The following is a 15728-nucleotide window of genomic DNA, read 5'->3' on the forward strand; positions in this document are numbered from 1 at the left end:
CCTAGGCAGTGGCGTCATTTAAGTTTTTCCTAGAGTAGAGTAATGCTCTTATAAATTAGTTAGCGACTCGACAGGTCATTTGACCAAAGTGCCGATTAACGTGGGGGAGAGGAGGTTAAAAATACGATTCGTACTTCGTACTTGAGTGTCTACCCGCCCGTATGGTACATGTCTCGTTTTTTTGATTTATAACATGTCAATGGGTTCATTGAAGACGTATTTATATTAGTGCCGACTTTGGAATAGCAAAACTTTAAGTTGCGGTAAATGCATGTGTGCATAGAAACCCTCCCTCCATCACCCAATGACGCCATTGGCCCTTGTACGAGAAAAACGGTGTTCATGGCTCGTAATAACAGACATGAGGTCATTTTGTTTACCTTTCCCTCTGTTTGTCCACGATTGTTTGCAGGTTGAACCGCGCGTAATATTCGTGCGCCCAACCATATTACCACAACGATTCCGAATTTATCATTTTCAACGTGATCGCATAATTACCGCATTGCGAAAAAACAGCACGTGGTCATTATTAACGCTTCGTGCAGAGAGTGTCTTCACGTGTGACTTTTTAAAAGACGAAGAAAACCTGCAACGGTTATGCAAGCGATTGTCACCCGTGTCCGTATATTATTTCGTTTATGATACCGGCCGTCGAAAAAACCGAGTGTTATGTAATTATTTACGATACGGTTTATTTTTTTATCCGGTCGAACTGCTTACGAGTATCTGCATTTGATCACCGTGGCAGTTGTCAATGACTTAATTTGATCGACACAAAACACATTCGAGGTGATAAGGAGGGGGGGGATAACAGGGGCGGAGTGTTAACAAAATTCAGGCCGGGAAATTTAAATTTATCCAGGCCATCTACTATTTACCAATTAAATCTACAAAAATATTTTTCTTCTTACGCTCGAATGATACATTTCTATTTGCTCATTTCAATAGAATTATAAAAATATATTTTATTTTATTTATAATAATATTTATACTTTCAACATAATAAAACTATAAAAGGACAATCAATATTTTGCTATTTCGTTTAGCTTATATATTGTATTAATAAATTACTAATACAGACAAGATTTAATTAGTATAGTTGAAACTTGAAATAAACGCAAAATTAATAATTATATATATATATATATATTGTATTTTAATGGTTAGGTGTAGTTATTAGTAACAAATGTATTTATAATAAAGAAACATATTAATTATAATTTATAATTTATGATTAATTACCTATAATTTAGAATAAACAATACCTATAATAAATTATTAAAAATTATATAATAAGAAATATTTATAAAGGTATAACAATAATTTAGATAGAAGCTTAGATTTTTCACTAACTGCATTTATTATAGTATTGTTATCTATTTTCATCAGAATTGTATTCCTAATGGCCATCAGCATAAAAGACTCAAATCTTCAAGGTTGAAAATGACCTTTCACAAGCCAATTGAGTAACGAGGAGGGTTAAAATGTATTGATGTGCTATAGTTAATGTAGGGTAAGCATTTGCAAATAAATTATATTTAACTAATACAATATAACAACATATTACACAATTTTCACAAGACTTATTACAAGGTTTCATAACATCCATAATCTCTAGGTCTTCATTTTCAGAGTCACTTATATATGGCTGTTCATTATAGTCATCAACAGATTTTTTTACAAAATCAAAAATTCACGTGTTAAATACGATTTACTATGAACATAATATTATAATTTAAGGATAACAATTTTTTTTTTTTATATAATATAAAATAATCTCAAAATCTATCCTAAAATTCCTAATCTATCAATTCATCTTGTGTAACCCACTCAACTCCAGTATTAGCTCATTTTTAAATTAAAAATTATCCCTACCATATATAGAACATTTTACTTGTTACAGTGATAAGTGGTGGGGCTTCACCCCATACTGAATAATAACTCTATAAACCTTTTTAAAAAAAAAAAACCTTTATACGAAAAATTGATAAACTGCGCGCGACTAACCGATGATTTCACGTAATAAAATAATATAGAGATTATTTTAAATCCCTTCGACAAAGTAAATTATGTTGTATTTCTCAATTGGACATATTTGTCAAGTTAACTTCATAGTTTATATTTTCTAATGCACAATTAGTAGTGTCCTACTGCACCTTACAATAAAGGCTGCTATACAGTAAATACTTATAAATATATTTATGGTACACAATAACGTTTCTTAAGCACTCAGAGTTAAATCTATAAAAATACTAAGCCTCAAAATTATATAAATTAAAAATAATTAATCCACTTACTTTCAGAATTTGGATCTCCGACTAACAATTGACCATCTTTGCTATCAGTCACCTCAGTAGGTGTACTTTTGCGAAAAAATGAATCTAATCGATACATTTTTCAGCACATTTTTTAGCACAAGTAATTTCTTGTTTTTTTTCACGATGTCTTTCTGCCCCTCCTTTCCTTTTTTTATCCACAATTTAATATTATCGTATGAGCAATAATTAAAAACTTAAATGTTCATTAAAAAGCTAAATATAAAAATGTGAAAAATGGGGTTGAACGACACACTCATCACCAGTGCGCAAATATTAATAAGTAGGTATAACACTTGGCAATCATAGTCTTAACCACAACACATCTGTTTGTGAAGATTTATTTGGGTTTATTAAAAATATTATAAAAATAACAATAACCATTGGGATCAATATTACAAAATGATGTATTATTTAGATGTAATATTAGATATTATTCAATTAAAGCAATTATATATCGGCGTATTGCTATATTCTTCGCCACTCTACAGATATACTACAACTAAAACTAACAATTACAACCTACAACTTTCAGGTTTCAACGGTCGTCTAATCAGTAATTTACAATTTCTCAATAATTAGTTCTGCTGGATTGTATTCTAGATTTGAGATAATACGTACACTTCTCAGTATTCGGATATTTAATTATAAAAATAACCAATCGACGTGTTGTCGATTTTTATTTTATTTGATGTCTATATTTAAGAAATATTTTGTAATTTTATACCTGATGACCTATACTTTATCATATTCATATGGAACTATTAAAATGTAACACAATTGTATTAATAATTTACCAAGTAAAATAGTTTCATAGTTTTAATAAAAAAATATTGTTAACGCATTTACTAATTTTGTCAATAAAATCTAATATAAGATTACCAGGCCACAAGGTCATAATATGGTCCAGGCCATCTGGAAATTTCCCAATTCCAGACCGGTCACTCCGCCCCTAGGGGATTATGATTACTTCTATTAGTTATTATCAGACAAGTAAATAAATAATGACAGACACGGAATCTAGAGAATGTGCCAAGATTTTTTTTTTTTTTAAAGAATTCGCGTCTCGATACAAGTATAAGTAGAAACTGATAATCTTCGATTTCACGTATTGACTGTACGTGTAACAATATCAAATGCTTCGTCAGTTTTTTTTTTTATTTTGATTTAAAATACATTGCAACATGTATTTTAATAAAGTTTACGAGTGGAACTTACTTTTAGGAGAAAACAATACTCCCGAAGGCGTTTCGTAGATTTTTTTTTTTAAAAATTAAGTTTAACAAAGTTACAGCCATTTGAAATTGATAAAAAACTCGAATATTTCAAAACGATGTAGAGAATGTATTTCTTAAAACAACGGAAAAAAAGCTACGATACGCCCTAGGAAATATTTTAAGTTAATTATTTTCATAAAAATTTGATTTTTTTCTATCAAGTGCAGCCACTTAGTCGGCGACGGCCGTGAGCTGTCATTTTCAGCTCCCACTCTAACGCAACCATTCAATGTATCGGATATTTAAAAGTAGAAATTATTGTATCCAACAGTGATAATAAGGGCTGGTATTTTCATGCTCAAGAAAACCACAATTAAAAAAAAAATGCAAAAATGTTTTTAAAATCTTAACAAATGAACTTATTACAGTTTTAGATTCTATTACACTTTCATGTTACCATTTATTTTTCATAATATCATAAAATAGGTACCTATCTATTTTAAGAATAAAATAGACACTTATTTAATTTAATTGTATTAAAATTTAATTTAACTTGCTGTTGAATGATTGTCATTGGTAAGATAATGACTTCTGTAAACAAGAAAACTTCTTTCCAAAGTTTTAATTACTCAATCTGAAATCAAAATTAATTTATTAGTTTACTAATCTTTTACTTTTTTTTTTTTTTTTTCAATCATTGACTCCAAAACTATTACTGTTGCATTGAATAATTATATGTTGTTTTTCAAACAAGAATAATTGTTATTAGTAAAATAAAAAACTTTTCAACATCAACTAACGGCTGGAATATATTTAAAATATGAAATATAATCCACATCAAATTGTTCTAATTATATTTTTCTTTGGTTTTATTATCATTCATGATTTCTGATATACTAATGATTTTATAAATTTGGGACGTGTATTATACTTATTATCTAGTGTAACACTAGTGTGCCTTAAGTTTTTTAATAAATGCTTATTTTGCCACTACTCGCAGCAGTAATTAATATAAAGTGTTTATTTTCATTTTGTTGATTTATTTATTATTATAATAAAAAAAATAATCAGCCAAGTAGGCGACCATCAAAGAAATGAGAGTACTTTTGAGCTAAAGGTACTGTAATGAAAATGAAAGGTAAGTTATATTTCAACAGTTTTTGTAACAAAATTCACTGTTTTATCAATGTATTAATATAAACTATATTGGCACCCAATACCATAACGCAAAGAGACTTCACACAATTAGAAATCACTTCACATTAATATTGACACATAAGCTTAATACACAAAATACTGATATACAATTTGTTAGCATTTTACCAGTGAAAAAAACAAACACAATCCATGTATTATTTATAGACAAGTTTATATTACAAAATGACAATATAATTTGTATTTTATTTTATAAAACAAATCTGGCAAATTAGCTTAACCAACAAACAAGGGTATAATTACATAATATTGTTTAAAATTATACATAGAAATGAGAAAAAATGAATTGTTTATAAATTTGAAACACATATCTGTTTTTGTGTTTGAAGTTAGGATTACAAAATTATAATAAACTTAACAGTAAAATTATGTGGTAATAATAATTGTTTTAATACTTTTTTGACTGTTATGACTCTAATCAAACGGTCCACGAATGCAATGTACAAAAATAACTAAAATTTGTTATATTAATATACATAAATTGATCATTTAAACATTTATACATCACAATGTACCACATTTAAAAGTCAAATAAAATAATTGGGCTTTTTTCATAAAAAACTAGTCAAGTGGGCGGACCACATTTTTTTGCTTCAAAATATAGACCATTGCAGTTTTAATAGTTGTGAGTTATAACTATTGAAATTTAATTGACTGATTTCTGTTCTTTATAATGTTACCAAACCAAATTTGAAAAAATGCACACTGAATAATGTATATCTGTCGTTCATTAAATGAATTAAGTTAGGTTGTTGAAAAAAGTAGTAACTAGTATAATAGAGACATCAAAAAGTTCCCATGAAAAAATACATTAATAATAACCACATTAATTAATAATTCAACAAGGATATCACGAATTACATTGATACATATATTTTAAGACTAACATGAAATTAATAATTAGTTTTATATTTAGAGTAAATTAACTGAAAATTCCCTGAAGACCAAACAGCAAGATATTGTCATTTATATATTACAAGCCAACAGCCAAAGTGAATGTAATATTATATGCTAAAGCATAAATTATTACAAATTTTCTGATACATTAAAAATAACTAGAAAATTTACTATAAGAATTAATGCAGCAATTAAATGTACAATATGTAAAATAAATTTAAATCATAAAATGAAGCCTTTGATTTATAAATTTAGATTATTAATTATTTTTTAATTTATGATACAAATAATAAATTCGTTATTCTTAAAAGAAGCGTGGAACAAATTGATTTTAGACCTTCATTTTCATTGAAAGAATATATCACGTTGTTTTATAAGAGTTATTTTAACAAGGAACTATCATACTTAACACTTGGAAATTTATACAATCTATTGTCACTTCAATCAAGAATAATAAACAAGATTTTGGACATTTTTATATATTTAATTAAAGTTTGATATTAGTTACTAGATGATAAGTTAAATTGGTCAAATCATAATAAACTACTATATAGATCAGTCGACAAGGGAATTTAATCATGAAAAATATTTAATAAACATAAATTGTTAAATAACTTGTCAAATTATTCATAATAAATAGTAGAAGTAACCATTCATAGAGATTAGATTAAGTTATAATATTAAAACATTTTCTTTTGTGAATCAATGATTTATAAAAATATAGATATTAATTTATATAAATCAATCAATATTAGTTGCAATTGGATTGTGAAATAAAATTTTAGATTACAATTTGAAGCTTATTCATCAACTTTGTACTATTTAAAGCAATGTATACAATTATGTAACAAACACCATTGTCATTGTGGTGGATGTAGATAACCCAAATTAAATCCCACTACTAACAAAGCATTACAATGGGAAATAATTGTAGTTCAAAATTGCAATTATTTGACAGTGCTAATATTCAGATTAATAATCAAAAGGATAATTATAAAAAACATTGGTAAAACCATCAAATAAATAAACAGAGAAATAAACTTAAAATATTTAATTATAAAAATCGATAAATTCTACTTTAATATAAAAATTAATGAGACATACAAAGATTTACATTTAAATCAAAACATATATTACTTGTTTTAAAATACACATCTAGAGGTAATGGTTCAAATCCAAAGCTATATAACATATTCATTTTTTTTTTTTTTTTGAAAAGAAAATTTTAAAACATATTGTAAAATTGTTACATAGGCCATTTTTTTCCTTGGTTAAATATTAATTTTTATTTAATAACTTCTTTTTGTTTCAACTTGTTCCTAAAATGTTTGTTAAAATTTAAATAATGGATTTTTTCTCATATTACATAAAAAATACTTAATTACATCTTAATCAAAAATAAGTAAAATTTATAATAATAATAGAAAAAAACAGGCTAGGCTATTTACATAATTTCAAACATGATAGTTTATTTATGCTGGTGCATGATTGGCGTTCTATCCAGTGCTTTGTCCCGAATTGGGGCTCACGCAGGTGGTATCATTGAACCGGAGACACTTCCAAAACAAAGAAAAGAAAAGTTCTTACATAAATTATTGACTTTGAAATATTAATAAGTGTTAGGTAGGACATGGAAGCTTTAGGCAATACATGTTAAAGAAAAAAAAATTAAAAACCAATAATACATGTATATTTGAAAATTAAGTAAGAAATATTTTGGACCCTTTAATATTACAAAAAGAGTATCAAGTGTAATAGTTTATATAATACATTTTTATATACAATTAATAAAACTAATACCTCAGGATTCAAGTAACAATTTCAAACAAATAAAAAAAGTTTGAAAATATGGATGTTTAATTTTATATTTGTTAAGAATTACTCCCACCAAAATTATATAAGAAATAATGTAGTTATAATTTTACCAATTGAATTACACAAGAATAGTTTTTAGCTATATACATAAGTATGAAAATTAATTCAATAACACAAGGCATGCATTAATAATGGAGTTGATAGATTAATCTACATGTACACTAGCACACAAGAAATTTAAGTTTGGTTATAAGAGATAACATTTCTATTGCTTAAACATTCCTTTTAACTGTACAAATTATCTTAAATATAGAAACATAAGCAAAAATAATAATAGCTCTTATCCCCATGCAGATTGAGGGTGCAAAATTGTGAAAATAAATGCAACATTGTGTCATTTAACATAATGACATTTTAAATATTTATGTTTTCATAGATAGTATAAAAAATAATAAAAATTAGCTTTAACTTTTCAAAAAATGGTAGTTTAAAAAAATGTTAGCTGATGTTACAAGAAAAATATGTTGGAAATTTGTTAAAATTAAGTTTGATGGCGATTGCGTCTGGTCACAGATACTGACTTGGTTTGCAAAGGCTGAGTAACAGATGGTGAATCAGAAGTTGCCATTGCTGAACTCCGAGTTTGTGTTCTGACTGGTCGTGCTGAACCAGGATCTGCACTATAACGCAATCTTGATTGTAATGGTTGAATTACACCGCCTATTAAAATTAAATTGTTACTATAATAATTTTTATTTTACACTAAGTTTTTTTATATTTCAACATTTTACCTGAACAATTATCCATTGGTACCAAAGGAACTTTGGATAAAAAATTTTTTATCCCACTTTGATCTGCTTGAATAGCTCGACTAGTAAGTGGTACAACGTTAGTAGCGGGAGAGCTACCGTCTTGCATTGCACGTCTACTATCTTGGTGCGACGCATTTTTTTGATCATCAGATCCACTATATCGAGCACCATTAGCTCCCTAAAATAGTATTAATAATTAATATTTGAGAAAATAACTAATAGAATAATAATAAATACTAAATACTCACAAATTTAAGCATGTTCCAATCAAAAATATAGTCGTATGTAAAACCTTGACGGTGAAACAATTGCCTAAATAGTTGCCTTAAATAGGTAAAATCCGGTTTTTCAGTAAATCTTAATGCACGACAATACAACAAATATGTTAAAAACTCATCTGATACAAAAAAAATATTAAATTAATAACAGTTTAATAGTGGTAATTTTTAAATTTTTACTTGGATATCCTTTGCATAAATCCTCAAATGAGGTCACAATTTTTTTCTCACTGATACGCTCATATTTTTGTCGCTTGGTGGCTGCTTTTAAACCTTGCCATGGCAATGAACCACGGTTAAAATACATTAACACATAACCAAGAGACTCTAAATCATCTCTTCGACTTTGTTCTAAACATTATTAAAAGTAACAATTAATACAAGTTGAATTAAAAAAAATTCAATAATAACAATTTACCTATTCCTAAATGTGTATTAATGGAAGCGTAACGAGCAGTTCCAGTGAGATTTTTGTTCTCCCTATACATTATATGTTCATTAGTTCGACTATCACAATATTTCTTGGCAAGACCAAAATCTATAATGTACACCAAATTGCCACGTTTACCCAAACCCATAAGAAAATTGTCTGGCTTGATATCCCTGTGTATGAAGTTTTTACTATGTATATATTCTATTCTATCCAGCTAAAAAATAAAATAATATTATTAGGAATTGTTATTTAAATTAATATAAATGCAAACTGCACATAAAATATTAACACAAATAGTAACATTTTCAACCACTTATACAATAAGTTAAACAAATAAATAATCAAATAGTAGAAATAAAAAATTAATTTTCTAATTTTGAAGCCAATTATATACTTAATACTAAGATTTAAACAGTCTTGTAAAAAATACTTTTAAATATTATTATAAAAATGTATTTTACGAATACTCATAAAGTATTTGAATACAAATACAAGTATTTTTTTTAAATTTTATGCTATATAATATATATGCAGTGGTTGAAATGGCTCAAGATAAATGGAGAGATACCTTATAATTCAGATTTCCTGATATCATAACATTCTTCACACCTTGTGTACCTTAAATATATTTTTTTTTTTTATAGTTCACATAAGGTATATTATTTTAGTCTGTGGCTATAAACACAGGTATAATACGGGTTGCGAAATGATTTATACTTAACAACATGATAAGTTGGGCACCTGGGTCTGAACGTTAAAAACAATTATTTTCAACGAAAAAAATAATTTCTTATGTATAAATATAAAAATGATAATAAGTATATCATTTTAAAATACAAGTCTTAGGAGAAATGCATTATTCTAGGCAAAACAAGTAGAGGGATGAAAACTGTAAATCCACAAAAGTAGAGAGATGCCATCTCTCTGTATCCCCCCTACTTCGAGCACTGTATGTATATCGTACACCAGTATAGGTACCTATTATGTTACTACTTTCTATAGGTTTTAACAATCACTATAACATGTCTGACTATTTAGAGATAAATACATGTTCATATATTTCATTCTGTATTCAAATATATTTCAACTAATATTGATTAAATTTTAATGAAAAAAATAAAATAAAAAGTGGTATCAACTTACTATTAATATGGAATTATTTTAAAATTATTAGATTTTCAGTTTTCTTAAAAAATTCTAATACAGAAACTATATAAAATTTAAAGTGGTATTTACTGTAGTAACATTGTTAATACCTACTTTTACTATACAAAAACATAATATTAATTTTTAACAAAAACAATATTATTTTTATCAATGTCAATTTTTTTTTGAAAGATAATAAATTAAAATTAATAAAACGGACTTTATGATATTTTAATTTAAGTATTTAAATTTTGATAAAAATACAATTAAAAAGTATTCAAAATACTTAAAAAATACATAAAAAAATTGTATCTAGAGTACCATATAAATATTTCAAAAAGTATTTAAATACAAGTATTCAAATACTTTATAAGACTGGATTTAAATAAACAGCAAATTGAAAATTAAAATATTATATAATATAAAAAAAATGTACATATATTACAATATTAAATTAAAATCTTGACCAAAATTGAATTATTTAATATTATAATAAATTAATCTATAAGTAAAAATATATGAATAAGAATGAGTAAAAGAAGAAATTTTAATAAATTTGTTAAAAACAAATTAATAAAAAGCATTAAGCTACAATAGGCTAACATTTGTTTACATCAAAAACATAACAATAAATCCTCAACATAAAATATCCTTGTACATTATTTTAATTTGTCGTTAAATCATAAAATAATTACCAATTGGTCAGCTAACAGTAGTACAGTTTTTATAGAAAATCTTCTGGAACAAAAATTGAAAAGGTCCTCTAATGATGGACCTAGTAATTCCATGACCATTACATTGTAATCGCCCTCGGAACCACACCATTTTATTATAGGTATTCCAGCTAAAATGTAAGAAATTTAAATAAATCTAGTCACTGAAATGAAAATATAAATTTATTTTTAACTTACGTGCTCTTAAGAGCATTTTGTAAATTTTGGATTCTATGTGCAGCTGTGGATGCCGCGTTTTTATACATTCTAATTTTATGGCTACTTCTTCTCCTGTAGAAATATTTGTACCTATACATATAAAAATAAAATTCAAATATGAATTAATTCTCTAATAATTACTACCATTACATAATTAAATAATTGTTGTCATTTAATTAATCAAGAAATATTAATGTTTCATATTTCATGTATATTACAGTTGAGTATTATTGTTAAATTTATATTTAATACAATACACTTAAAAGACCTCTATGTAGTGTATATATATCATCAAAAAATATTTTTATGCAATGATTTTTTTTTTTTTTTGATTATCTGTAACTATTTAATTTAACAATGAAATAAAATATTTTATGTATACTAATGTTGGTTAAAAATATCAAAATATAATATTAATTAATATATGTAATAATAAATAACCAATTTCAAAAGATACAATCATTTTTTTTAGAAAGGATTAAATTTATTAAATTATTTAGAAAAGCTGAAAAAATAAAAAATATAAAAATATTTATTAATTATTATTATCAAATTTCAATTTATAATCATATATTTTGATTGATAGTAAACTTTTAAATTTTTTTGGGTTTTGATTTATTTTTAATCAATATTTTTCAATAAATGTAATAAATTTTAATATTTTTAATCATAGGAGATTTGTTTTTAATATAATTTTATCAATCATTCATTAAATATAATTTAAAAGGTATTATAATACAGTTATTTTTGAAGAAAAAATAGATTAACAAACAAACAATTAAATAATTGATTTTCATCACCAATTTAATGTATTTAATACATTTAGATTCAAAGTAGACTTTATATTTATAAGATGTTGATAATAAGTGATAATTGTAATAAATTATTTATTAAAATATTTTACTTTAATATTTGTTGATATAAATAAAAAATATATTTAGATAATCAATCATTAAATGATTTTGAAATCAATCTTCAGCATGATATATGATTAATGTATAAATTAATATGGTCAAATGACTGTTTTTACATTTAATATGGTAGTTATTCGCATTTTTAAAACATTTTTGAATAATTATGTTACTTAATTTAACAATTATTAATAATCATGTTGAAAGAAAAAATATTTATCATTTTATTAATTTGTTCATTTAATTTAGAAATATAATTGTTGAAATGTAATACTTTAATGTCAAAATTACATTAATACAATAAAACCTCGATAAGACGGAATCGCTTGGGACCATGACATTTTCTGTGTTAACGGGGTTTCCGTCTTGACGGGATTAGTTAATTATATGTAATTTGAAACGGGACCAAAAAAATGTTCCGTAATGCCAGGGTTTCCGTCTTACCGAAGTTCCATCTTATCGAGGTTTTACTGTAATAAAAAAAATATTAATTTAATTTGTTTACTTTGGATCCAAAAACAATTATCAAAACTACTTTTATTTAGATAAAATATAACTTACATTAATGAAACATTTTTAATATTTATAAACAGATTTTACTGTAGATGGATAATTTTTATGTACTTATTACATAACAACAAAATGTAACATTTCAGTACCAAAAATTTGTTAACGATTACTAAAATAGTAAGTGATAAAATAAGAAGCAAGTGTTTGAATGCCATAGAGCTAATTGACAACAATCAAATTGCTTCAACTTGATGAAATCAAGAAGGTATATAATTACATAAACATTTCAATTCTTTAGTTGATATAAAATAATTTAAATTAAATATTTAAAATTAAAGTTAATAATTATATTTAATAATTATATTCCAAGTAATTCATTTCGTTTGATGATCTTTGTATAAGAAATATTGTTAATTGAAAATATAAATAAATATAACACTTTGGTAATTAAATTAATGTTAACCTAACTAGTTGATAATAAACAAACCATAGTTAAATTTGTTTGATTTTTTTTTTTTTTATAATAATGTATTGTAAATGATTAAGTGGTTTTTTTTATTTAATAGTCGGTTTAAGATAGGTACATTTAATTTTGCGAACAGAATACCATGTGGGAAGACCTAATGTAATAAACGATGATATAGGGGTATACAAGAGATAGATGAATATGGTAAAATAGTTAATTATAAACTTCCCTAAAAATAGTTTGCTACTGAATTACACGTATGTAAACATAGTAAACTCCCCTGAAATATATTGCTGTTAAATTTATGCTAATTTTATTAGGTATTTATATATTTATATTAGAACCATTTGGTGTTATCCAGTGAACACTATTCAGAGAAGATTCTGTTATTCTCCAAAAATTGTTTTTTCTAATATTTGTATTTTTCATTTATATATTTGTACCTATATCATCATATTACTTTATATTATAATCGTCAATAGTTCATGTTGATTTTGTGATATTAATGTTTGAATGAGTAATAATGTGAAACTGATTTAATATATAGGAATTTGGTAATTATTTGTTATTTATAATTTTTTATTAGCTGATTTAATCATTAATATCATCTTTGTAATTTATTATTTTTTATGTAAATTTCTGTTTGAATATTTTTTAATATATCAGAAAATATAAAAACATTGGGAAAACAATGGTTAAAATTTGTAATAAAATGAACATGAAATGATTCACAAGCATTCATCGTTTTTGTCAATCCGGAATAAACTTCTGTCCAGTCGTAAAAAAGTGCAAGTTCAGTAACATTTTTTAAATAATCATAAAATACATCCAGGCGTTTGTCATCTGGCTTAGCATTGCACAATTCAGTGTACAAAAACAGTTTTAAACGACTTCTAGATTTAAATACATCAAGCCAAAGCAGTAATGTATAGCTACTTACCATAACGCCAAACAGTTCAAATACAAATATATATATATATATATATATGTCCAATAAAATATAATATAATTCGGCAGCAATATAATGTTTTGGGGAGTTCACACAGGTCCGGGAAGACAGTGAACGCACGCAAAAACGGAGGAGGACGAGTTCTAGAAAGTCATTCCGGAGCGTGTCAGGTCCGAAAGCGCACGGACATGCAGAACCTAGAGTACAGTCATTGGCACGAAGGTATCGAAAGTTCGTAGGACCGGTCCACGCAGCGAGCCGGGGGAGGGGTACATCCGAAAGCAATCACTCACCTAGGTAGATGTCGCCAAACGATCCGCTGCCGATTTTCCGTCCAAGTCGGTACTTATTACCAACCCTTAGTTCCATCGCTCGTCGATCATCTAATACACCTGAAACGTGGTGCTAAGTGGCTGTGTCGGCTGCGACGGAGCGGAATTCTGCGGTTGCGGTGACGGGGGCGCGCACGCAGTGAACCTCGCGGTGGCTGGCGGTCAACGACGGCACGCGGACGGCGAAGACGTGGTGACGACGGTGAAAGAACGCGAGGAGACGGCGGCGGTCGTCATTGTTCAGCGCAATATCCAGCGACGGTGCGGCGACGACGGATCTCAGCGGCCATGTTGATTGTTGATTATTTATTGACTTGTCTTCCGATCGCGCTCGAGTGTGACAAAAGAGTTGCGAGAAGGAGAAGGAGGAGCTCAGTCGCTGGCTCGCTCACTCTAACCACAGCGACCACCCGTCTCACTCAATCTCTCTCGCTCGCTCCTACATCAATTCGGTTTCTCCCTCCCACCAATTTTTGACCCTCTCTCTCACGCCCGTCCGTCCGGTCTCCGTCCGTCCGCGCCGTCGCCACCCGCCCGTCCGCTCAATCAACTCTCAATCGGATCTCTTTCTCAATCTCTCTCTCGCGCTCTCTCTCTCTCTACTTGTAAATTCGTTATCACTCCTCGCGCGCAGTCGTGCAACACAACGCGCGCTGCTGCCGGCGCAACACTGTCATCAGCTGTTTCCGCGGGCCACCTTTTCCCCCATCTTTAAACTCTTTTTAAACTCGCTCGGATGATAACAACGGGCCGCATAACTCGATCGTCGTCCACGATTTACATAGATTTTGTTTAATTATCGTTACGAATTAACACCACGTTTTGTCGGTCGTGAGGCACCCCCCTTTCGCCCCGCAACCGCTGATCAATCGTCAACACTCGGCGAAACGTCTGATAACGGACGAACGCCATTTTCGACGTATTTGAATTAAAACGCGTCGAATTGCCGACCAAACCAAATACGACGTATATTATCTTATATAATTATACGGAATACAGTCAATGATGATAGTTAAACGAACAAATAGGCGACTGAATGATAAAACTACTAGTAAATCGATAAAAAGTTAACTGGTAACTAGAAGTTCGGTATAACAGTTGGGCAGTTTTTGGAGTTATGAAAGTTGCTGTTACTTCATCATGACGGATGTTCTGATTTTCCAGTCACTTAATTGCGTTTTCTCTTTCATCCGCATACATTTTGTTAGAGAACTGCAGGTCCATATGCCTCATTGTTTGGGTATTATATTCATGGCCACGTTACTCTTGTACACAGTGGCGTAGCCAGGGGGGGTTTGGGTGTTTTAACCCCCCCCCCCCCCATTAGTTTTTATTTAATATTTTTTTTTTTTATTATTCAATTCCCTGTATGCACGGCGTCGTTGATAGTTGACCGTGGTAGACAATCGGTGTTGACCAATTATAGAACAATAAATTACTCATTTTGTGTTGTTCCTCCGTGGCTGATAACGATGCATATGTTACAGCTAGTGTCCGAAG

The 15728-nt window shown here is 27.8% G+C and overlaps 1 protein-coding gene across 3 annotated transcripts; it reads right to left on the reverse strand.

Annotated features, from left to right (window-relative positions):
* Positions 1-4089: 4089 nt before the first annotated feature.
* LOC112686038 (casein kinase I-like) lies at positions 4090-14723 on the reverse strand. Of its 3 annotated transcripts, none has more exons than XM_025558143.1 (9): positions 14190-14723; positions 11040-11150; positions 10824-10972; positions 8968-9196; positions 8730-8900; positions 8520-8668; positions 8251-8449; positions 8041-8179; positions 4090-4166 (listed from the first exon to the last, which is right to left on the reverse strand). In XM_025558143.1, the coding sequence occupies exons 1-9, from the start codon at positions 14263-14265 to the stop codon at positions 4154-4156; spliced, it is 1236 nt and encodes a 411-aa protein (XP_025413928.1). In that variant the 5' UTR covers positions 14266-14723; the 3' UTR covers positions 4090-4153. The 3 variants fall into 3 exon arrangements, with proteins under 3 accessions (XP_025413928.1, XP_025413926.1, XP_025413925.1); XM_025558141.1 differs by lacking the exon at positions 4090-4166 and adding an exon at positions 6878-7200 and having other exon boundaries at positions 14190-14720; XM_025558140.1 differs by lacking the exon at positions 4090-4166 and having other exon boundaries at positions 7932-8179; positions 14190-14722.
* Between the last annotated feature and the right edge of the window lie 1005 nt (positions 14724-15728).

Source organism: Sipha flava, unplaced genomic scaffold (genome assembly GCF_003268045.1).
Source record: "Sipha flava isolate LNK unplaced genomic scaffold, YSA_version1 2_pilon_pilon, whole genome shotgun sequence".
NCBI lineage: Eukaryota > Metazoa > Arthropoda > Insecta > Hemiptera > Aphididae > Sipha > Sipha flava.

Bases quoted from the DNA above. Each gene is read 5' to 3' on its own strand.
- LOC112686038 (XM_025558140.1), bottom strand. From the start codon at position 14,265: ATGGAACTAAGGGTTGGTAATAAGTACCGACTTGGACGGAAAATCGGC. The intron at 11,151-14,189 runs GTGAGTGATTGC...TTATATGTATAG, and splicing joins GTTTGGCGACATCTACCTAG to GTACAAATATTTCTACAGGA. The intron at 8,450-8,519 runs GTGAGTATTTAG...ATACTATTTTAG, and splicing joins ATTGGAACATGCTTAAATTT to GGAGCTAATGGTGCTCGATA.